The 25,598-nt window shown below is 31.6% G+C and overlaps 1 protein-coding gene across 1 annotated transcript in view; it reads right to left on the reverse strand.

Moving 5' to 3' along the window:
- Positions 1–25,598, reverse strand: part of LOC114339190 (chitinase-3-like protein 2) — a 54,889-nt gene that overhangs the window by 23,243 nt on the left and 6,048 nt on the right. Inside the window, exons 3-4 of the mRNA XM_028289819.2 lie at positions 21,274–21,661; positions 17,062–17,298 (exon numbers count right to left, since the gene is read on the reverse strand). Of these exons, the coding sequence (XP_028145620.1) occupies positions 17,062–17,298; positions 21,274–21,661 (625 nt within the window). The remainder of the gene's footprint in view (positions 1–17,061; positions 17,299–21,273; positions 21,662–25,598) is intronic.

Below are 25,598 nucleotides of genomic sequence, written 5' to 3' on the forward strand. Positions count from 1 at the left end.
ATTACGAGGAAAACGAAAATATTTATATTTTTATTTCAATTTATATTTTTATTTCAATTATTCTAATTGTTTAAAAAGTAGTAAACTTTGTATCTAGGGCTTTTCGTTTTCCTCGTAATACGAGAGATGTCGCTGTTTTGCGTCTCAAAAGGCGGGTTCATCGCATCGCGATGGTTTGCTTTAAAAGAGGCAGAATGTTTGTATTCCCTTCAGAGTTGTGACTGCATAATCTTCACTGATGATGCATAAGGATGCTGAAATAGTTACTATATGGAGATGGTGGTCCAACTCTGAATCGAATATAAACAAAACCTGCCTTGAACCCTTTTTTATCTGAATACATAACACTTTACCTTTCCTCGATGTTTTAGTCTCAAAGAAGGATACTGGATATGAGACTCAAGTGTATAGAAAACCAACACACACCAACAGATATCTCAATTTCAAATCAAATAACAACATCAACGTTAAAAAGGGAATCATTAAATCCTTATATGATAGAGCCAAAATTACTTGTTCTAACGAAAATTCATTTTTAGAAGAAAAACAATTGTTAACAACTGTTTTATTAAAAAATGATTATCCTTTATCGTTTATAAATAAGGAATTGTCAAGATTGGATCGAATGGAACAGAACAACTTAGAACAGGATCCTACAACATTCACAAGAAATAATACGAGAAAAATATCAATACCATATATAAAATGACTATCCGAGAAACTTAAAACAATAGGAAATAAATTCAACATTTCAACAGCATTCAAAAAAAAAACAAACACATTGAGATCTATTCTATCTAAAACTAAACCTAACAATGAACAAGAAAGAACAAAGAATTGCATTTATAAAATACCTTGTGAATGCGAACAATTTTATTTAGGTGAAACATCAAGACCATTAAACGTTAGAATAAGTGAACATCAGTCTTATATTAAAAATAGAGAATTCGATAGATCTCAAATATGTCAACACGCATGGGATAATGAACATAGAGTTCAATGGAGAGATTCAAGTATAATCCTGAAAGAATCAGATAGTAAAAAGAGAAAAATCAAAGAAGCGGCTCTAATTATGCTAAATAAAACCAATTGTGTCGCAAATTCCTCGGCAGAATGCAGTAGGATGTGGTTACCCATACTGAAAGAGGAAGTCAATAGAAAGAAAATACCACGATTAGTAAGTCAATGACATATCGAGGTAGTACAAATTTAATATTTTAGTATTACTTATTGTATATCTATGTATTATTAATATTATTTATAATTTAAACATATTAAAGTAAGAATTTGGTATTAGTTTTTTGAAAGTAAATTAAATGTAAGACCAAATACTTACGATGTCGTTATAGTATCACGAGGTTTTTTCCTGGTTTTCCCTCGTGATTTACTATGGAATCTCTAACACGAGAATTTTGCTGTCATCGTTGCATTTTATTGTCTTTTTAAAGACAGATCACATGGTATGATATTTTTTGTGACAGATATTCTTGAGTTGGGATTGATTTCATGTAATCGAATGAAGTATCTTTTAGTAAAGTCGTCCCAGGAACGCAACTCATAAATATTGACGATATCATTTTAAAGTCTTCTACTTTAAAATGTATAATATACGTCTGAATTGCCAATATAAATGAGTCAGATTAAATAAATTATTAGAAGAATTTTTTTACTTAGCAACATTTTTGTTTATTTTAATAGTATTTTGTATTTTGACAACGAAACCCGATTTGGGCTTCGAAACGTTAATAAAATATTTTTTTGGTAAAATTGTGGCTTATTTCCCATTATAAATAGTTGATTATAAAAATGCCACAAGGAAATAGCTTCAGAACAACATCATACATAGGCCACATACTGAGAAATAATAAGTACCAATACGCTTAACTAATAGTAAAAGGAAAGATCTGAGGGAAAGAGATGTATAGGAAGGAAAAGACTATCGTGGCTAAGAAACATCCGACAATGGACAGACATCCAAACAATGAACAGAGCTAAATTTTTGAACAGCTAATAAGAACAGCTGAAGACAGAATAGTTTGCAGTTGTAGTAACCAGCCTCTATTGAGGAGAGGAAACTTTAAGAAGGAATCATTTTTGCATTTTCCTCTTTGGTTTAGGCATATTTTACTAATAGTATGATAGAATTGATCCAAAAGATGGCATAACCCAGACATCCAAGTGAAAGTTATCCTCCAACACCAAATTGTTCTATATGGTCCACATAATGTTCAGAAAAAAGTCACACCATTTTGAGCGTCGGGTTTGGGGGGAAATGGGGGGAGAAATCGGTAAATTCGTAGTTTTTTACGTTTTTCAATTTTTCTAAAACTGTGCGGTTTAGCATGAACAACCTTCTATACAAAAATGTTCTACATTAAATTTGAAATAAAAAAGGTCCTATGCATAATCCTTTTAAAATGAACGGTTCCAAAGTTACGGAGGTAGTATAGTATAATTGATCCAAAAAAAAGGCCTAACCCAGACATCCAAAATAAAAGTTTCCCTCCTACACCAAATTGTTCTATATGGTCCACATATGGTTCAGTAAAAAGTTACACCATTTTGAGCGTCTGGTATGGGGGTGAGATGGGGGAGAAGTCGGTAAATTAGTAGTTTTTTTTACGTTTTTTGTCAATATTTCTAAAACTATACTTTAACGTACACAATGTTCTATACAAAAATGTTCTACATAAAAATTAAAACAAAAAAGGTCCTATACATAATTGTTATAAAATCAACGGTTCCACAGTTACGGAGGGTGAAAAGTGGAGGTTTTCGATACTTTTTATATTCTTGGGCAATTGATGATGATTTTGGGTGGTGAGGTTGACGTTTCTTCAAGGGCTTATCACTAACATACCATCGGCCACTGAAATAGCATATTTGATTTATAAAACACAATCCTGTTAAAGAAAATCAGTAGGAAATTGTCAAATAAATATAAAAAGTATCGAAAACCTCCACTTTTCACCCTCCGTAACTCTGGAACTGTTTATTTTATAACAATTATGTAGACGACCTTTTTTGTTTCCAATTTTATGTAGAACATTTTTGTATAGAACATTGTTTACGCTAAAGCATAGTTTTAGAAATACATATTGACGAAAAACGTAAAAAAACTACTAATTTACCGACTTCTCCCCCATCTCCCCACCAAACCGGATGCTCAAAATGGTGTAACTTTTTACTGAACAATATGTGGACCATATAGAACAATTTGGTGTTGGAGGAAAACTTCTACTTTTGATGTTTAGGTTAGGCCTTTTTCTGGACCAATTATACTATACTACCTCAGTAACTTTGAAACCGTTTATTTTAGAAGGATTATGCATAGGGCCTTTTTTATTTCAGATTTAATGTAGAACATTTTTGTATAGAAGGTTGTTTATGCTAAATCGTATAGTTTTAGAAATATTTACGAAAAACGTAAAAAACTACGAATTTATCGATTCCTCCCCCTCTCCCCCCCCCCAAACCCGACGCTCAAAATGGTGTGACTTTTTTCTGAACATTATGTGGACCATATAGAATAATTTGGTGTTGGAGGATAACTTTCACTTTGGATGTCTGGGTTTGGGTCTAGTTATACCATACTATAAACACATATGAACAATTGTTTACAAATATACCTAACAAGTCGCCTACAAGCGTACAACCGCTAGTACCAACGACTCACTTTTTTGCATAGATAATGTGCTATCATTATGATAAAAATAAACTAAAACAGCCCCCGTATCATCTATTGATAAATATGTATTTACAAAAACTACAACTGATAGTTGAAATAGAACCACTATCTTTTTGTTTTTAATAATAATTGCGTCAACTGAGTAAATATTGTTTTAAACAAATGAATTATCCAATCAAAGATTGAATAACAGTGCTATTACGCGACATTACTCTACAATAAATTAACGATGGTAATCAGAAAACAACACTGTTAGCATATCAAGGACGCAACTATTTTTTACAAAATACACAAAATATGTATTTTGTAAAATTTATGTAAAAATATAAAATTTTGTACACACTACGGAACTATTTTGTACGGAAAAATTCTGGAACCTACTGGCCACCATAACAAGGCCGGCGTTGGATAGCAAGATTCAATTTTGCTTAGACCTGCCTCCACTGGAATAATGTAAATTAGAGCAACGCAATGTTGATATGTTGTATGGAGAATACCATGAGAAAGATATGCTGCGGCTTGTATTGATGAGCGATTCCCATTTGGCGGTGGGTCGGTTATGATCTGAGCAGTAATCATTTCACAAGCACGCACAGAGTTAGTCTTCATACAAAATGGCTCCCTTACAGCTAACAGATACATAAAAGTTTTAGATGATCATGTGATGCCTTTCATGACTATTATGGTGAACATGGCATTTTCATGCAGGATAATGCTAGACTGCCAGAGTTGTCAGAGAATATTTTAATGAAGTGGGAATTGGCGATTTGATTGGAGACTACTCAGTCCAGACATGAATCCTATCGAACATGTCTAAGATGAGTTGGGCCGAAGTATCCGAAGGCATACCCATTCATACAAGAACTGACCAGAAGCTACGAGAGTTGTTATTGCAAGAATGGGATAATAGAGCGGCCAGAATGTGATCCGTAACTTAATAGTCCTGGATCCCGTGTACCAAAGAAAAGTTTATTAATAGCAAGCTAGAAATTTGTTCATTTCTTAACGGTGCCAAGTCGGACTAATGATGTATGGGAACAATGGAACAGGGGAAGTTTTAATTGTGGAACATGATACACGTGTCGTCCTGACAAGTTTCGGATTGTAAAAAATATCATGTTGTTTTTAAGTTTATTCAATAGCCAACGTTATATAATATATGAAAAAATGTTTGTCCGACAAAAATGTTGGGAATTTTAACGAGTCCGACACGTAGAACATGTCACATGGCAGGAATTATGTTGGGATAAATAGAAATCTGATTTTTGCATGAGTTTAATGAAAGGTTAAAAAATCAATTGGAAGTTCTGTCCGCCAAATTTAATGTGAAGTTTTCATAGTCCGGCGTTCTAAACATGGAAGATATAGACAAAAATCCAGGTGATAAATAACAAGCTAATTTTGATTTTTTAAGTACAAATTATACTTTGTAACGCAAAAAGTTATATGTCAGACAAAAAGTTTGGGAAAATCGGAGGAAATAAATAAAAAATAATTTTTTCAGAATGACTTAGTTGTATATTGATAAAGCTATTTTAGTTGTATGTATATTATTATTTATATTTACATACTTGCATTTGTATATACATACATGCACACTCCAAAAACAGTGAGGTAAGTATAAATGTATATATTAAAAAAAATGTTATTTTTTGGGTGGAATTTGTTCTAGATTTGTTTCATATTTTTAGGGTTCTCCAAATGATAATAGAGAATGTCATAAAACATATGAAAGTAATCTCTTAGGGTTTTCTAATTCGGCGCATCAGAATGTATGGAAAATTTCCTACAAAAAACGTTGTGTACATTTTTTTTGCATAATCAAATCTTAACCCTGTAAACGACGTTGAAAAATGTGAAGAGTGTAAGAATTCGGTGCTTATAAACATAGACGTAAAAATGACATATGCTTAGAAGTATGTGTATATAGAAGGCTGCATTTGTCTTTGTGACATTTTGTGCTCTATACACAAGGTTTGTTCCAACTCGATTCAAAACCGTTCTTGAATCGTTACGCGCATGCGCAATAACGAATAATTCTGCGTAGTAACACATCTTTCGTTACTGCGCATATTCGTAACCGTTTAAGAACGGTTTTGTATCGAGTTGGAACAAACCTAAAGTAATATTTGAAAGCACATGGTCTCTGACTTTCTGTTTGCCTCGTGCGTTGGAAATTAAAATTTATATTAACTATGGAGTGTTTTTTGTGTCTATTTTTGAGTGTGTGTGTGTTTAAATTTTAAGCCACCAAATTAAAAAGTCAAAAAATTCAACTGAAAATTTTTGAGTAATTGTCGAACATTTTACATGGTCATCAATAATTCAATGAGGTTCAGTTGCCAGATAATTGTGAAAATTCTTTTGGATATCATAATTCGTGCTATAAAGTTTTTCAGTTAAAAAGGGCTTGCTTGAAGAAGGGTATTACCCTTATACCTACATATATAAATAAATTATTTATTAAAATTGTATTTAACTATTTATATGGGAAAATATATCAAAATTTATGCACAAAGACATACACAAATATACTAGAGAAATCTCATCGAGAAAAGAAAAATCCATAATAGACTATTTCCTAATAAAAAGAAAAGACCTAAAGATGATAAAAGACGTAAAGGTAAAAAGAGAGGCTGAAATAAGCAGTGACCATTACTTGCTTATAATGGAACTAAGGGTGTACACACATAACACAACAGAAAAAAGAAAGAAGATAACTAAAGAAAAAATAAAAAGCTACAAATTAAGAGAAATAGATAGTAAAGAGGAATACCAGAAGAAGTTAACCAAACAGTTCGAGACTATAAAGGCAATTAACACAGGAATAGAAAATAAATGGAAGCAATTTAAGGAAATCATATTGAAAACAGCAAAAGAAGTATGCGGAACAACTAAAGTCACAAACATATATTCGAAGAAAAGTAAATGGTGGACAGCGGAAATACAACGTAAAGTGAAAGAAAAGAAAAAAGTATGGAAAATGTATCTAAAAACCAAATCGGAGGACGATTTCGAAAAATATAAAATGGCCAGAAACGACATTAAACAAGAAATTAAAACGGCAAAAAGGAAGTCTTGGGAAGATTTTGGACACAAAATGAATGAAAACTATTTTAATAACCAAAAATTGTTCTATGGTACATTGAAACAGCTAAGACAAAAGAAAACACATAGATTAAGAAACATAAGAGATAAAGAAGGAAATATATTAACTACAGAAAGAGAAATAATGCAAAGATGGAAGCAGTACTTTGAAGAACTAACAGAATGGAAACAATATCAACATGAAAGAGAGGAAGACATGATCTAAAATACAGAGGAAATGCAGCAAATAACAAAAGAGGAAATTGCAGAAGCCATTGACAAATTAAAATTGGGAAAATCTCCAGGCCAAGATGAAATCACAGCTGAAATGTTAAAGTACATGAGTGAAAATTCAAAAGAAAAATTCCGAGAACTACTAAATGAAATAATCACAGCAAAGGAAATACCATCTGATTGGAAAACAGATATAATAGTACCACTGTTTAAGAAAGGAGACGCAAGAAATTGCGAAAATTATAGGGGTATTACATTGACAAGCGTTCCTGCCAAAATATTCAATAGAATAATTGAAAAAAGGCTAAGGGAAAAACTAGAAATAAAACTAGAAGAATCCCAGCATGGCTTCAGAAAAGGAAGGAGTACCCAAGATCTGATATTCATATTGAGACAAATAGGAGAAAAACTATTGATGAAAGGCAAAGAGATACACATATGCTTTATTGATCTGAAAAAAGCTTTTGATAGAATAAGAAGGGAAGATATATGGAAATGTTTAAAGAAAAATGGAATAGAAAAGGATATGATAGAAATAATTGTGTGTGTGTGTGTCATCGAATTTCCTGACTGTGGACTTAATCCATTAGCCGAACTTATTTTTGCTCTACAGATATTTATCTCACATATTACTATTAAAATAAGATTTTGTATTTTAAAGATATACCTAGATTCTATAACAATAAATGGATAATTTAATCTTTAGCTACAATCATACAATATTACACATTTATATACATATATCTATATCATAAATATATTCTAGTATTATTCAATATTATTCTTTATTATGTTTTTTTTTTATTATTATTTTTTTTTTTTTTTTTTTTTATTTTTTATTTTTATATATATTTTTTTTCTTTCTTTTTTTTTCTTTCTTTTTTTTTTCTTTCTTTTTTTTTTCTTTTTTTTTATTATTATTTTTTTTGTTTTTTTTTTTTTTTAATTGTATTATAAGGAATGTCAACAAGGAGTACTTCTGCTCAGGGGTCTTTCAGAGCAATGCACACACACAAGACTAGACCACGGAAAGGTAGGTAGACAAATGGGATAAACACAGGTATTATAGTTTACAATTTTAATTTTATACTAAGTATGTGTTTAATTAGGATCTCATATACACGTTCGTCTAAACTAGATAATATTGTTATTAGATTAAAAGGTCTTGTAATATTGGTTTCTCTATATACTTGATTCATGAAATGATTTATTTCGATTATCTTTAGTCTACAGTTTAGTATCATGTGTTCTGCAGATCCTAACTCACCACATTCACAAAGATTACTATCACTAAGACCTATTTTAAATTTGTGTTCTGGAATTAGACAGTGTCCAAATCTAAGTCTGCATATATATGAAACAACGATTTTTTCGCCGTGATAATGATTAAACCAGGATTTAGCTGGAATATTTAATTGTATGTTTTTATAGAATAGCCCTTTTGTTGAGTTGTTATACCATTGTTGCCAGGTTTTGGTTTTATTGCTAGTAATATTAGCGTAAATATCATTTAATGTTAATTTATATTCACTTTCAATTTCTTGTTCGGTAGCCTTCTTAGCTAAAGTATCTACTATTTCATTGTGTTTAAGATTAGAGTGGGCTTTTACCCAACAAAATGATATTTGTTTGCCCTTATCCTTAAGTGCGATATATGCCTTAATAATATCAATATATATGTAGTTTGATATGTCCTTCAAACTTTCCAGTTTAAGTAAAGCACTTTTGCTGTCTGTAAGGATTAGGAATTTCTCTTCATTATTGTTTATACTGCTTATATACTGCAATGCTCTCAGTATTGCAATAAGTTCTGCTGAAAATGTTGTAAAATTTTCATTAAGTCGTATACCCTCTTTATACCTTGTCCTAGGGTCCCACACGGCAGCGGCCACCCTCGAATTCATTTTTGAGGCATCGGTATAAATTTGGTAATGTCCCGGAAATAAAGTTTCTATATCCACATTAAACATGGCATTCCTTAAGTACACTGGAAATTTCGAGTAATCTCTCATGTAGGTTGGTTGTATGTTTGGTATATTGTTTAGATTTATCTGAAACATAGATGGCAGAGTTGATGTATGTAGTTTATTTTTAAATTGTCTTAATCTATTGTAACTTTCAGCAAGTAGTAATGTTGTCTTTTTCCTCCAGTATTCTGTGGTTAGGTCATTTATACAAAGTTTGTGGCAGTTGTTACATATTATGCTTTCTTTAGTTATCATTTTAGTTATAAATTTTTCACACAGAATTTTCCTTCTTAACCATAACGGTGGTTCATTACATTCTACGCTTAGGTTTGATATTGGAGTACTCATCAAAGCTCCTATACATAATCTGAGACATTTATTTGAAAGGATGTCTATTTTTTGAAGATGGGTTTTGGCGGCTTGATTGTAAAAGTAACATCCGTAATCTAATATTGACCTTATATATGACCTATACATTAGTAATGCTATGTTGGGATCTGCTCCCCAGGTTGTATAGTTTACTGCTCGTAACGCATTGTACCCTTTGTCAGCTCTTGCTACGATATACTCAATATGATCTTTCCAAATCATTTTCCTATCCAGTATAATACCCAAATATTTAACTTTAGGTTGAACTTTAAACGAGACATTTTGCAACTCCACTACTTCTGGAATGTTTCGTTTTCGGGAGAATATACAAGCTTGTGTTTTTTTTGTTGATATGTTTAATGCTATTTGATCTAGGTCTTCTTGTAGATGTTTAAATACTGTATTTATTTTTCTACTGCCTTGTTCTATTTCCAATTGGTCTACATATATGCATATATCATCTGCGAATTGTAATATTTTACCTTGTTTGCTAGTAATTATGCTTTGACCTATATGCGCTGTATAAATAGTGTATAATATTGGACTTAAGATGCTCCCTTGGGGTAACCCGATGTTTGAAACTCTGGGTCCTATTAGTTTGTTATTGATTTGAAGATAAAGAGTTCTATTGATGTAAAGTTGATGAAGTTTCCAGCAGAGTGTATCTGGCAGTCCTATTTCCTTCATTTTGTGGTATAGAAGTTGTAGGTTCACATTGTCATATGCGTTTTCTATGTCTATGAATGTAGCAAATACCGACTTGTTGGCGGAAAATGAGTTATATATATCCAGTATTAAGTGCGTTAAATTTTCCATCGTAGAACATGATTTTCTAAAGCCGAATTGTGTTGCAGGTATTTTAGAATTTTTTTCTAACCATAATTCTAGTCTACATTTAATCATTCTTTCCATTGTTTTTAACACACATGATGATAGTGAAATGCCTCTATACGAATCCGGACAGTTTGGTGATTTGTGTGGCTTAAGAATTGGAACTATGATGTACTCTTTCCATGCACGTGGTATATCCATACTCATCCAGATATTGTTTATTACGTTTAGTAGTTGAACTTTCTTATGTATGGGTAAATTATACAACATACTATAGTGTATACCATCTAATCCTGGAGCTGAATTATTATGTCTTTTTAGGCAGTTCTTTATTTCTTCCAGACTAAATGCTTCAGTGAGAAACATGTTGTCTTCGTTTGCTTCGTCATTGTCATGTCTATTATCCGTTGGGTTCCTGTGATTAATTTCTCCTTCTATAACCCAAGGTCTAGCAATTTTATTAAAAAATATATCTGTCCACTCATTTTCAACTATCGGATTATTGGGAGGATTATAAACGTTTTTTAATTTTCTGATTTCATTCCATATTTTGCTAATAGGTGTATTTTTATTTAAACTACTACAAAAGTTTTTCCAAGAAGCTCTTTTGCTGCCTAAAATAATTCTTTTTTTATAAGCTTCTGCTTGTTGATATTTTAAGTAATTATCGTAATTAGATAGTCTTTTAAACTGCAAAAAAGCTTCTTTTTGTTGTCTTATAGCGTCCCTACAATCATCATTCCACCATGGTTTATTAAATTTTGCATTGGGCCCTCTCTTCCTCTCTGGAATAGAGCTTTTACTAGCTAAATTGATTGAGTCACAAAATGTGGAATATTCTTGCTCTGAACCATCTGATATATTATTATTCTTTTCATTGTTTAAGAGATAGGTAAAGAAAGCCCAGTCTGCCTTTTTAATATCCCATGTAATTCTAGATCTAGATATATCATTAGTGTCAATGACAGCATTACTATTAGTAACGTTACTATCAGTATTATGGTTAAATTCTATTACTATTGGGTAGTGATCAGAACCCAGACTCAAAGTTTCTGTGTGCCAATCAAATTTGTAATAAATATCCCTAGAGCAAATTGTTAAGTCTATAGCAGATCTATTTAAATGCATAGGTTTACGAATTAATGTTTCTGACCCATCATTTAGGAAATTAAGTCCACATTGCTCCATAGCCTCAAAAAGATAAATACCTTCTTGATCGGTGACATCACACCCCCACATTTTATTATGGCAGTTGAAATCTCCCCCTATTAAAAAAGGTTTGTGTAAACTATTGAAAAATTTAACCCATTCGTTTTTTGACACACATAATTTGGGTTTTGCATAAATGGAATATAAGTTTAAGTTTTTATTATTTATCTTAATCTGTACTGCAACGCACATGACATTATTTATTTTATAAAAATTTAAATTGTTCTGAAAATTGATATTTTTTCTTAATAATATCGCTACTCCTGCATAACCATCTGATCTATCTTCACGGAAGATGTTATATTGGGAAAAGCTTATCTTTGAATTTGGTTTTAACCAAGTTTCACTTAAAAGAATAGCTAAGAATTTATTTTCGAAAATGTACTTTTCAAAATGGCCTTTATTGTTCACTATTGATCGTGAATTCCATTGTAAAATCTTATTATTTACTAGGGCCATTTAAAACTTTTTCTATATTACTTTTAATGTCGTCTAAAATTTGTTTGTTTGCTATTGGAATTAAGTTTTTGTCTAAGAAATTTTTAAATATTGTTACTATATTATCAGTAATTTGTTTACTAGTTAGTGAGTTTTGTTGGACTATTTTTGTTTGATTTTGATATAATGGGTTGTTTATAACTGGTAGCGACGGGTAAGCAGAAGCGCTTGCAGTGTCCAGTATATTTTCGTGTTCTTTTGAATAAGGATAAACTGATTTATTTTGAGCTCCTTCGCTCCATTTTCTTTTGGTTGTCACTGTGTACCTATTTCCTGTGTTTGTTGAATTTAGGACTGTTCTATAGCTACTGCTGTATTTTAATTTTGCTTCTTCAAAAGGTAAATTTTCATTTGCCATTATATATTTAATACCCTTTTGTTTTTCAAACTCAGCGCATTTGTTTCGATCTAATGCTGAATGGTTTCCAAAACATAATATACAAGTGGGATCTGTTAAATCACATACATCTGAATCATGTTCCTGTCCGCACTTGCTGCATCTTTTCTTACCACGACATTGTGACGTAACGTGCCCGTACCTAATGCAATTAAGGCATTGTATTACTCTTGGAACATAAGGTTCCACTTGATATATCATTCGCTCAATGATTACTTGTTTTGGAATCATTTGGCCTCTGAAAGACACCACTATCGTACCCGTCTCCACCAGTTGATCATTTTCTTTTCGCTTTATTCTTTTAACGTTTATTACTTTAAAATTGCCGTATCTTGGAACAATAATACCTTTTAATTCGTTTTCTGAAATATTTTTGTCTACCCCTTTAATTACCCCACTCTTTTGAGTAAAAAAATTTGGAATATATAAATCGTAATTTCTTTCTATTAACTTTTTACATTCCACTAAAATATTAGCGCTTTTATATGTGTTACATTCAATTTTAATTTTATTTTTTCCTATAATATTAATATTAACAATATTATCTTTAATTGCAGGTACTGCACCTAAAATTAACCGAGCTGTCGCGATACGATGCAATCGGCCGATGTTCCCTTCCTTATTCTGCATAAAAACAAAATAAGGACCTTGGTCACCTTGACTGTATTTATTTTTCACCTCTGACATTATGGACTGGCCTATATTATTATTTGTTTTATTGCTTACCTGATAATCTGGTAAAAAGTTTTTTGGATTTGTTATCGGTACCTGTTTTGATTGTGTATTAATATTAATATTTATAATTTCCTCAGACTGTTTTTGTTTTTCATTAACTTCATAATCCATATTACTAGCAACATCGTCAATCCTTCCTCTGTCAGGTGGATTTCCTCTGCCATCTGAATTTAATTCCATTTTTTGGTAAAAACAACAACAACTCTAATAATTAGCACTTCGATCACACAGAGAACTATTCGCTTCCGCTGCTACAATCGAACTCCCGATAGAAATAATTAAAGCCTTATATAAAAATAATAAAATAAAAATAAGGACTCACAATCAAGAATCTGATGAATTCCAGGCAAAGATAGGACTAAAACAAGGCTGTGTACTAAGTCCATTACTTTTCTCAATGGTACTAGATGACGCAATAAAGCAATGCAAGGAGAAATCTAAAGACATGATATTGGGAAAATGGAAAATGAACAATGTACAAATACAAGAATTACTATTTGCAGATGATATGGTATTGTTAGCTGACACGGAAGAGAAACTGCAACAAATAATAAACACTTATATAAAAGAACTAAGAAAAATGAACATGGAAATAAACACAGATAAAAGTAAAACAATGGTTATGGCAACTACAAAAAAAGTGATAAAAATTAAGGTAGAAGGACAAGTTTTGGAACAAGTAAACAGCTACAACTACTTAGGTACAATTATTGAAGAAGATGGTAAAATAGACAAAGAAATAAACAATAAAATAGGAAAAGCAGGGACAATTTATAATACATTAAGAAATACGTTCTTTGGAAAGAAAGAGGTACCCAAAGAAGTCAAAACACAAGTGTACCAAAAAGTGGTTCGACCATCAATCGTCTATGGAAGTGAGTCGTGGACGCTAACAAAGAACAACAAAAGAAAAATCAAAGCTACAGAGATGAGATTCTTGAGAAAAATAGAAGGGGTCACACGAAGAGACAAAATAAGAAACGACACAATAACTCAAGCTCTAAAGATAAAACCCATAGAGACAATTATAGGGGAACGACAGTTAGGATGGTTGGGCCACATCCACAGACTAAACGACACAAGAATAACGAAAAAAGTACCTATATGAAGTCAGAGTACAAGGGAAAAATAAAGTAGGTCGCCCAAGAATGAGATGGGAAGAACAAGTTAGACAAGAAGCAGAGAAGAGAGGACTGCAATGGAGTATGGCAAAACAATTGGCTCAAAATAGAACAGCATGGAAAAGAAGTATCAAAGAAGCACCACAAGATTAAAACATATGGACAGAAAAATGGGTCAAATAAGTAATTTATATTTATTAAAATTGTATTGTTAAAATAAAAGTTTTGTATAATTATTAAAATGTATTGAAATGTAGATATTGAACTAGTTGAAAACAGCCCAACACCAAAAGGTACGAATGGGCTTAACTGATTAAATAAAATAAAATAAAATAAACATAAAATATGGGAAATAAACCACAATTAAATTGAAAAAAATAATAAATTATTTTTTTCAATTTAATTGTGGCTTATTTCCCATATAAATAGTTAATTATAAAAATGCCACAAGGAAATAGCTTCAGAACAACATTAAAATTGTATATCGTAATTTTTCTCAAATTTCTACAAATGAAATATATAATGTAATATGTCACATGGTTAGAAATAATTTGCTGCCAAAATAAATCGATTAGTTTAAATTTGAAGTAACGATTGCAATTTATTATGAATTATTGGCAAAAGTGACAGTTTTTAGTCTCTATAGCTTGGACTATAATAAACTTAAATGGCAATCTATTATAGTGAGGCACCAAATGATTTTGATATAAATCGAAAGATATCGATTGTAATTGTAATCGATTGTAGGTACTTTTGATATAGAATAATCACCCGTTATTGAAATTTCAAAAATGATTTTTTTTAATTGTCCGACTTAAAAATCTTCTTCCCCTTCTTCGACCCCTTCTTTTTTTCGGACAACAGTCATTCTTTGTAAGGAATAGTTTACTTAAATGGCTTTTTGTCGGAAAGCTATTTCCAATTTCCAATTATCACCAACATTTTTGTCTATGTATATCTTACATGTTTAGAACGTCAGACTACGAAAACTTCCAATTCATTTTGTCGGACAGAACTTCCAATTGATTTTTTAACTTTTCATTAAACTCTCATGCAAAAATCAGACTGCTATTTATCACCTACATAATTCCGGTCATGTGACATGTTCTACGTGTCGGACTCGTTAAAATGCCCAACATTTTTGCCGGACAAACATTTTTTCATATATTTTATAACGGTGGCAATTGAATAAACTTTAAAACAATTTTTCACAATCATAAACTTGTCAGGACGACACTTTTATCATGCTCCACAATTAAAACTTCCCCTGTTCCAGTGTTTCCGTACATCAAAGTTTGTCCTACTTGACACCGTTACGCTATGAACAAATTTCTAGCTTGCTATAAATAAAATTTTCTTTGGTACGCGGGATCCAGAACTATAATTGAAATTGAAAGTATGCCTCGTCGCCTACAAGCTGTCATTAATGCCAGAGGGGAAAATACACGCTATAGATGAAATTTTTTTTCCAATAATGTTTATAGTCCTGTCGCCAGGGGGGGTACAACGGCCTCCTTAATTCAGATGGAGTTACCCAAGTTTTTTTTATTTATTTTGACCAGTAGAATACGAATTTTTTGGGTAACAGTTCATCCGGATGTCGATAAGATTGTTATAGACAAAGAACTTGAGGAATTACATAACAGTGATTTCTCGCAAAACAAAACATATTTTTGTATTTTTTGGGTCATTGTAGGCAAACAATGCTCTGACAAGTTTTTTCGTAGGATGCATAGTTTTCGAGATAATCGCGGTTGAACTTTCAAAAAATCGAAAAATTGCAATTTTTGAACCCGAATAACTTTTGATTAAAAAATAAAGTAGCAATTCTGCTTACCGCATTTGAAAGTTTAAGTCAAATTATATCGGTTTTGATTATTTGCATTGCTAAAAATTTATTATTTTATTGGTAAACAAAGCTATAAACACCTAGTGCGTGAGTGATGTTTTCAATGATTTCTCATTTAAAATCTAACGAGTAGGTAGAGTAGCTACAAGTGCAAGCGAGGCAATGTCTACGTAGCATGCGTTAAAACGCATGTATTAGGCACGGGAAACACTATGTGTTTATAGCTTTGTTCAGCAGTAAAAAAATTAATTTTTAGCAATGCAAATAATCAAAACCGATATAATTTGCCTTAAACTTTCAAATGCGGTAAACAGAATCAAAAGTGATTCGGGTTCAAAAATTGCCATTTTTCGATTTTTTGAAAGTTCAACCGCGGTTATCTCGAAAACTATGCATTCTACGAAAAAACTTGTAGGAATATTTTTTGCTTAAAATGACCCAAAAAATACAAAAATATGTTTTGTTTTGCGAGAAATCGCTGTTATGGAATTCCTCAAGTTCTTTGTCTATAACAATTTTATCGACATCCGGATCAACTGTTACCCAAAAAATTCGTATTCTACGGGTCAAAATATATATAAAAAAAACTTGGGTAAGTCCATCTGAATTCAGGAGGCCGTTGTACCCCCCCCCCCCCTGGCGACAGGACTATTAGTTTTAATAATTTTTTTTTGTCAGTTTCTTAATAATATGTAGCATTTTGTTTTAGCTGTAAATTTGTTTCTCATAAATAAAGCTCAAAAACAAAAATGTTGCTATTATTCAATATTGATTATTAAAGTTAGTCTACAAGATACAGTACCAATGGTTTACAACCGCAAACAGAAGTTTACAACCGAAAATGTCAACCGGACATCACAATTTCAATGTGACCTAAATATGTTTTGTCCCATAGTCTAATAAATTAACTATTCTAAAGGCGAAATAAGCCACAATTTAACTAAAAAAAAAAATGAATTTATTAACGTTTCGAAGTCCACATCGGACGTCGTTGTATAAAAAATTATAGCCGTATAAAACATCCAAACAGTTGAACACACTCGTAAAAAAGAATTAGAATAATACAAATAACTTACTCATTCATATATGAAACATCATAACATTGACTAATCAAAGTCATAGGCGCAGCTACAGCCACTGTCAAAAGATAAGGAGTTGATTGCTTGGTAATGCTTTTCCGAAATTCTTCCAATAGTTGAGTAAAATGCATTCTTTGAAATTTATCGGGTGTGTCCAAATTCGGAAATTCCCAATCCAAATCTATACCGTCCAATTTATGAGTTTTTATTGCATTGTTGACTGATTTTATAAAACTAAAAAAATTTAAAGACAAAATTAATTTTAGAAAAACACTTTGAATGCCGTAGAAAACGTATATACAGGGTGATTCATTAAGAATGGCCAATCTCTGAGTTGTAGATTCTAGACCTCAAAATATTAAGATCTGTACCAAATCACTTAAATAAAATGTGACTCCTTAGGTACTGAGTTACAGGGTGGTTTATTTAAAAATTTAAAAACTATTTGTATCCAGTACCTACTTTAAAACTATTATAATTGGCAGAAAGTGTAGGTATAGTTCTGCAAGCAAACTAAGAGTCATTAATATTCAGCTCAGCGGGATACTCAAGGTAGATCCCTTGTTGATAAAATTTCACACCTTGAAGAATAGCACACCGCTGAGCTGAATATTAATGTCTCTCTTAGTTTGGCCCTTCCCAAACCCTACGTCACTGACGGAATTGCTATTTTAGCGTAATTTTTAGATTTTCCATGTAAATCAAAATGTAACTTTCTATGTAAATAATATACTCTTCATTCGTAACGATAAAATCACTAGTTTTCGAAATACTTTAAGTTAAAAATCATGAGGCACAATTATGTACTTTAATCAAAATAATTGTGCCGTTTAATTTTTAACTTTAAATATCTAGAAAACTAATGAAGATTATATTATTTACATAGAAAGTAAGGATGGGAGAAACAAAAAATTGAACTAAAATATCAATTCTATTCTTCTAAAACTAAGGAAAATTAAATAAAAGCGAATCGGTTTGGCTCCATTCAATTTGAATCGAATCAAATGAAATCTTCAGTTCCCAAAAATGTTAACAATTTAGAAATAAGCAGATATAGAATTTCATTAACGTATATACATTGTGTCGTATTTAAGATGAAGAAAGCCCTACGTATATTTCGGCTATGAAAATAAATACAGATTTGAAGTTTTGCATATTCATACAGGTTGACTGTTCACATTTTTTTAGATACTCAACTAAAATTTAAATTTTAAATATATACTAAAATACCACAAACAAGGTAAATTTTCGATATTTTGCTTCGCATTAGAGATGTGCAAAAAGTTGTCCGAAATAGTATTCTAACACCACATATCAAATTTCATGACAAAATTCGCACGTTTAGTTTTTAATTATTTGTAGTCAGGACCCTAAAATTCCATTCTGGGTCTGCATCTTGACTTTCCCGATATGCACATCGAGACAACCAATTTTAGGTTTTAGGGTCCCGACTACAAATAATGAAAAAACCTAAAAGTGCGAATTTTGTCATGAAATTTGGTATGTAGGGTTAGAATAATATGGAACCACTTTTTCAAGTAACTTTTTCCTGTACCTAACGCATATCTGTAACGCAAAACAATATATTGCAAATTTACCCTGTTTGTGGTGTAGCAGTAGGCTGTGTTTAAAATTTAAATTTCAGTTCAGTAACTTAAAAAATGGATGCAGATGCAGTTGTCCAGGAGTGGGTGCAAATAGGTTGAAGATCTTAAAAAATGTGATTATTTAACCTGTACGAAAGCCAAAATATACATGGTGTTTCATTAAGAATGTCCAATCTCTGAGTTGTAGATTCTAGACCTCAAAATATTAATATTTAACCCAAATCACTTAAATAAAGTATGGCTCCTTACTGAGTTACAGGGTGTTTTATTTAAAAATTGAAAAACTATTTTTACCCAGTATGTACTTTAAAACTATTTGACGTATCCTTATCATACTTGGCAGAAAGTGTGGCTACTATACACCCTACTAAATTATCATAAATAAACGTTCCTGGCTACTACCAGAGGCGTACGACAGGGGATAGTGAATAGTTGAACCCTTCTCAAATTCTACGCCACTGGGGTAATTACTATTTTAGCGCAACTTTTAGATTCTCCAATACTTTCTATGTAAATAATATATTCTTCATTGGTAACGATAAAGTCATTAGTTCTCGAGGTATTTGAAGTTAAAAATGAAACGGCACCGTTATTTTGATTAATGTGTTGTGTCGCTTCCATTTTTAACTTCAATTGTCTCGAAAACTAATCATTTTATCGATACTAATGAAGAGTATATTATTTACATAAAAAGTATTGGAAAATCTAAAAATTACACTAAAATAGCAATTCCGTCAGTGGCGTAGAATTTGGGAAGGGTCAACCAGCCACTTTACCCTGTCGTACGCCTCTGGTAGTAGCCAGAAACGATTATTTAACATAATTTATTAGGGTGTACAGTACTTACACTTTCTACCAAGTATGATAAATGATAAGGATACGTCAAATAGTTTTAACGACGTTCTACACCTTCGTTGCGGGGTATGCCTCTCGGAGGAATGAGGGGGAAACTTATATGCAAGCGAAAGTTGGTAACAATGCATTGATAGCAGAATACTCAAATCATGCCTGCTCGCTGGCGTAGGCAGTATAGAGATAGAAACGTGCATGCATAACCTAAAAAAATGGAAAAGGAAAAGAATCAGCTTCTTTCGAGCATTACAGGCAGATTTACAAAAATTAAAAAAATTGATAAGTATAATAGAAGTAAAAAAGTTGGTTTAAGCAATTTTAAAACTATACAACCAACTGAACATTCAGAAAAACAAAACTATACCTGTCGAAGGATCTAGAATTATAAATTTAAAATATGTATCTGAACAAATGATTTGTTCATTTTGTAAAGCTGATTTGATTTTGAAAAATGTTGTGAAAGAAAAAAGTCATGGTTTGGGATCCTACTTTGATGTAAAATGTCATTCCTGTGGTGAAATAAAAAAGTAATTTCCTCAGAAAAATATAACAACCCTGCAACTGGTAGAAAAGTATTTGAAATTAATTCTAAAATGGCTTTAGGTAAGATTTTTTAACTTCTTTTGAATTTCATAAATAAATGTTGATTTTATTTTAAAAATTATTGTTGTAGCTTCTCTTCTTGCTGGTGGCGGTATAACCAAGACTAATAAATATTTATTCGAATTAGCTTTAATTAATATTTAAAATAATTATTTCACTTTATTTATGATTCATCATATCGACTTTGAATTATACACAGTTTAAATTGCTGACGCGTATTTAGTGCGTCTGCGCATTGACGACCACGAGTGCAGCTGATCTCACTACCAACTTTGTTAAATTTCGAAACAGTATTTTCACTTTTATTTAATAATGGTACGGTAAACAATCCTCATTTTTTAATATGTTATTCCTTACAAAAAAAACTTTAATTTAAGCACAAATAATTAAAAGTCGTAAATTTGGGTCAAAAGTTATTATTTAACTTTTTAAGAATTCCCATAAGAGCCCATGTTAAAACTTAACTTTGACCCTTAATAGTAATTAAACGGCACGGTAAAACAATTTTAAAAAAAATCAAGTCTTAGTTTTTTTAAGTAAACTATAACATACTAAAATTTCATGCAAATCCTTAATTCTTTGCCGAAGGTGTAGAACGTCGTTAAATTACTGGCTACAAACTGTTTTTAAATATTAATCATATTATGAATCATATCATAAATTAATCAAAATAACTGTGCCGTTTCATTTTTAATTAAAATATCTCGAAAGCTAATGACTTTATCGTTACCAATGAAGAGTATATTATTTACATAGAAAGTATTGGAGAATCGAAAAATTGCGATAAAATAGTAATTCCCTCAATGGCGTAGAATTTGGGAAGGGTTAACCATTCACTATCCTCTGTCGTACGCCTCTGGTAGTAGCTAGAAACGTTTATTTATCCTGTAACACCCTGTAACTCAGTAAGGAGCCACATTTTATAAAAGTGATTTGGGTTAAATCTTAATAATTTGAGGTCTAGAATCTTCAACTCAGAGATTGGACATTCTTAATGATACACCCTGTAGAGCTGTCTTCATCTTAAATGTGATACACTGTATAGTAATGACTTGTTATAAGTATTCCCTTGTATTGGCAGTCCCCAAGTACCACACTCTTTTTTAACTGATTATTTAAAAATTTTAATATTAAAAATACTACATACATCTTTCTGTTACTGTGATTTAAGACCATCTCTGGAAATCCACCGTCTTGGCTCATACCTCCTACACTTAGAAGCACCTTCAGGTCTTTATTAATCTCTTTCAGTTTCACCAACTTATTTAAGGAACTTTTGAATGGTTCTGTCAGATGTAGTGTCTTATTAATAACTTTACCAAATGCAGCATTGATGTGGGTACAGAGATGTGGGTCCAGATCTTCGATTTTGAGTACTTCTTCTTCAGTAGTGGGCAATGCATAATAGCAGACTAGTTTGAATTTTTTAATAGGCAATTTCCTATGATCCCTAAATTGAGGGATGTTTTCCAGACTTTTGTTAGTTAAAGCACTCCTAGTGTAAATATTTGCTCTATAAAAATTCTCTGGAAATACTGGAAAATAAAATAATATATAATTAGATAATAATAGAAACACTATTAGCGTTGATTGATGAATATACTGGATGAATATACCCCTCTATATTTATCAATCAACGCTATTAGTGCAATCACTGAAGGTTTTCTCCTCTTATTTCGTTGAACCTCTGTCGATTTCCATGAAAACTGGTGAGTGGTTAGAAGATAACCCAAGAAACAAAAGTGACAGGGTGCAAACTTGGGGTGTTACTCTGGGGGTGGATAGCATCCCTTTTCGGAGGTGAAAATTATTTTATTAAAAATAACCCCATAAATCGATTTAGGGGTACAAATTCTAAGCAAAATTTGTTATATCAAGTTATGTATTAAAATAAACCAATACTTCTCGAGTTATTAAAGGTCATAGATTTTAATTTGTCATGAAAAAAATGGATGATTTAAAACCATTTTTCATAAATAACTCAAAAGTGTAAGTTTTAGAAAAAAGTTATTACAAAAATTGAAGATAATAAAAAATAGAATAAATTCCTTACTTGACTTATATTAACTCCCAGTGAGTTATAGGTAATTGAATGTATATTTTTTTCGGCAAGTTGATAGCACCAAAATTAAACAAATTATGATGAAAATAAGAGAACCCTTTCGAATTTTTTAGGAAATAGTGAAAAATAAAACATACGCCATTTCCACAAAAATTAAAATGAACAGTAATCCCTATAAGATTTTCTTTATTTTAGCATAAAATGAACTCAAAAGTTAAAACCCGGTTTAAAACATGCATTTTTTTTTTCACGAAAATTAAAATCTTTGATCTTTACTAACTCAAAAAGTATTGATTTATTTTAATAACTTTATATAACAACTTTTGCTTAGAATTTGTCCCTTTCGATTTGTGCTGTTTCCTTAATATGGAAAAAACATTTGATAAAGTACCTAGATCAAAAGTATGGGAAAGTCTGAAGAACAGAAACATACCAGAGAAACTTATACGGGTAAACAAATCAATATACAGAGATACTAAAAACCGTGTGATCAGTAAAAATATGATACCTGACCAGTTCAGAACAACTAACGGTGTAAGACAAGGGGGAAGCTTGAGCCCGTTACTGTTTATTACGTTTATGGACGAAATAATAAAAGAAACAAAAGCAAAAGTCAAACCACTACACATAGGGTACCTATACAAATCTGAAAAGCACTGAGAAAAAAGCACTGAGAAAAAAAGCACGGCAGGCAGGATAGCACGAGAAAAGCACGGCAGATTGTACATTTGCCGACGATGTAGAAATTTTAGCAGCGACTGAAGACGAGTTACAAAGAAGCGTAAAAACATGGAACACAGTTTAAAAAAATATGGTATGACTATGAACAAAGAAAAATCGAAGGTAATGGTAATAGCCAAAGAAAGAGAGGATGTACACGTATAGGGTTATTCACTATATTTTGACTCCCCTGTAAACTGCTTTATTTACAGAATTAGAAAAAATGTAAAATAAAAAAGTTATTTGATTTTTAAATTATGATTTTTAACCATACATATCGTACTAGTGACGTCATCCATCTGGGTGTGATGACGTAATCGACTATTTTTTTAATGAGAATAGGGGTCGTCTGATAGCTCATTTAAAAGGTTATTCAATTCTCTATTCAGTAATATAAACATTAACATGATTATTTATACAGGGTGCCCAAAAAAAAATTTAATTAAATTAATTGACACAAAAAGAAGAATGTATGTCATTTATTTAATTCAAAGTACATTCTACTGCTAAATGTTTATTTAACAAATAAACATTACTTTTCACTTAAATTCAATGTTCAAGCTGCCACCCATCTGCCTCTTGGCAGTTTGAACATTGAATTTAAGCAAAAAGCAATGTTTATTTGTGCAATAAACTTTTATTTCTGTTTTCTAACAGCAGTAGAAGATATTTTGAATCAAATAAATTACATACATTCTTCTTTTTGTGTCAATTAATTTATTTCAAAAAAATTTTTTTGTTCACCCTGTATAAATAATAATTATCTTAATGTTTATATTATTGCATAGAAAATTGAATAACCTTTTAAATGAGCTAGCACACAACCTCTATTCTCATTTAAAAAAATAGTCGATTACGTAATCACGCCCAGATGGACGACGTCACTAGTATGATATGTACCTATGTCAAAAAATCATAATTTAAAAATCGAATAACTTTTGTATTTTACATTTTTTTCTGTCAAAATATAGTGAATAACCCTGTACTGTACATGTTCAAATAGATGATACAGAAATTAGACAGGTACAATCATTTGAGTACTTGGGAGTAACCATTGAAGAAATAGGTAGACAGGGAGCTGAAATCAATAAAAGAATTGATAAAGTAAATAGACTGTACCACGCAATAGGAAAAACAATTATTAACAAGAAAGAAGTATCGAAACATACGAAAATAAAGGTCATCATCATCGGTGACCGCTGACAGCCCATGGAGGGCCATGGTCGCCCGTTGGGGTTTCTAGGCTCTAAAGTTTTACATGGTGTGGAGGCCAGCCACACGCATAACTCCTCAAAAGTTCTAAACGATATTTATCTAAAATATTAATTTCTTGTTTCTTTTTTCTTGAGGTCTTTTCGGCGTTATGTGTGTTTTGCTTGTTTGACTATAGCTGCCCATGCTTTTCTTTCCTTTGCTTGTTTTTCCCATTCTCGTATTCCTAGGTCTTTCAAATCCTGGTTAATACCGTCAATCCATCTCTTTCTAGGCCTACCTCTCGGTCTCTTCCCATTTAATTCTTTTCTTAGTACTTTTTTTTGTATTTCTCTTATCATCCATCCTTTCTACGTGTCCTAACCAACTCAGTCGTTTACTTCGTATTTCTTTTGTGATAGTCGGTCTGTTAAACACTCTATTTATTTCGTGGTTCATTCTTATACGCCATTCTCCTGTATAGGTCCATATATTTTCCTTAAGATTTTTCTTTCCCATCTAAGAAGTTGTTCCTCTTGTTCACTAGTCAAGGTCCATGTTTCTGATGCATACATTACTACAGGTCTCATTATTGTTGTGTATATTTTTACTTTTGAATTAATAGATACTGATTTTGACTTTATGATATTTTGTAGGCTGTAGAAGCATTTGTTTCCAAGAGAAATTCTTGCTGTTACCTCATCACTGTTTTTATTTCCTTCTGTTATTGTTGATCCTAAATATTTGAAACGGTCCACTCTTTCAAATATTTGCCCGCTCAGAGATATGTTGCCTTTCGTTTGTACTTTTTCCCGAGTTGTTATCATGTACTTTGTCTTTGAGACATTAACTTCTAGACCCATAGTCTGTGCCGCTTCTTTAAAATATGTATAAATTTTTTCTAGGTCTTTTAATGTCCAGCTGATTATGTCTATATCATCTGCGTAGGCAACGACCTGATTGAGCTTTGCAAATATTGTACCATCCCTATCTATAGGAGTTTTCCTGATTACTTGTTCCAACGCAAGGTTAAAAAGTGTTGTTGACAGTCATCCCCTTGTGAACAAGAATTGATAAAGTAAATAGACTGTACCACGCAATAGGAAAAACAATTATTAACAAGAAAGAAGTATCGAAACATACGAAAATAAAGGTATGTAAGGCTATATACAGACCAGCAGGTACTTATATACGGATGTGAATCCCGGGTATTAAATAGACAACACAAAAGTAAGATACAGGCAGCAGAAATGAGGTATTTATAAACGAAGGTGCAGGAGAAAAGAAGTAGAGGAAGACCAAGAGAGACATGGAACGAAGTGATTGCAAGGATTCTTGATAAAAAAAGGAGTATTATGGAACGAAGCTAAGGCTATGGCACAGGACGGGAAGGAATGGAAGAGATGTGTGCACTGTCAACAGAGCACGGTCGTGTGTTAATAGAACACACGGCCGTAATAAACGCAATGCAAAATTGTAGAATAGACAACAGATATATT

The sequence above is a fragment of the Diabrotica virgifera genome, chromosome 3, assembly GCF_917563875.1.
Source record: "Diabrotica virgifera virgifera chromosome 3, PGI_DIABVI_V3a".
NCBI classification, from domain to species: domain Eukaryota; kingdom Metazoa; phylum Arthropoda; class Insecta; order Coleoptera; family Chrysomelidae; genus Diabrotica; species Diabrotica virgifera.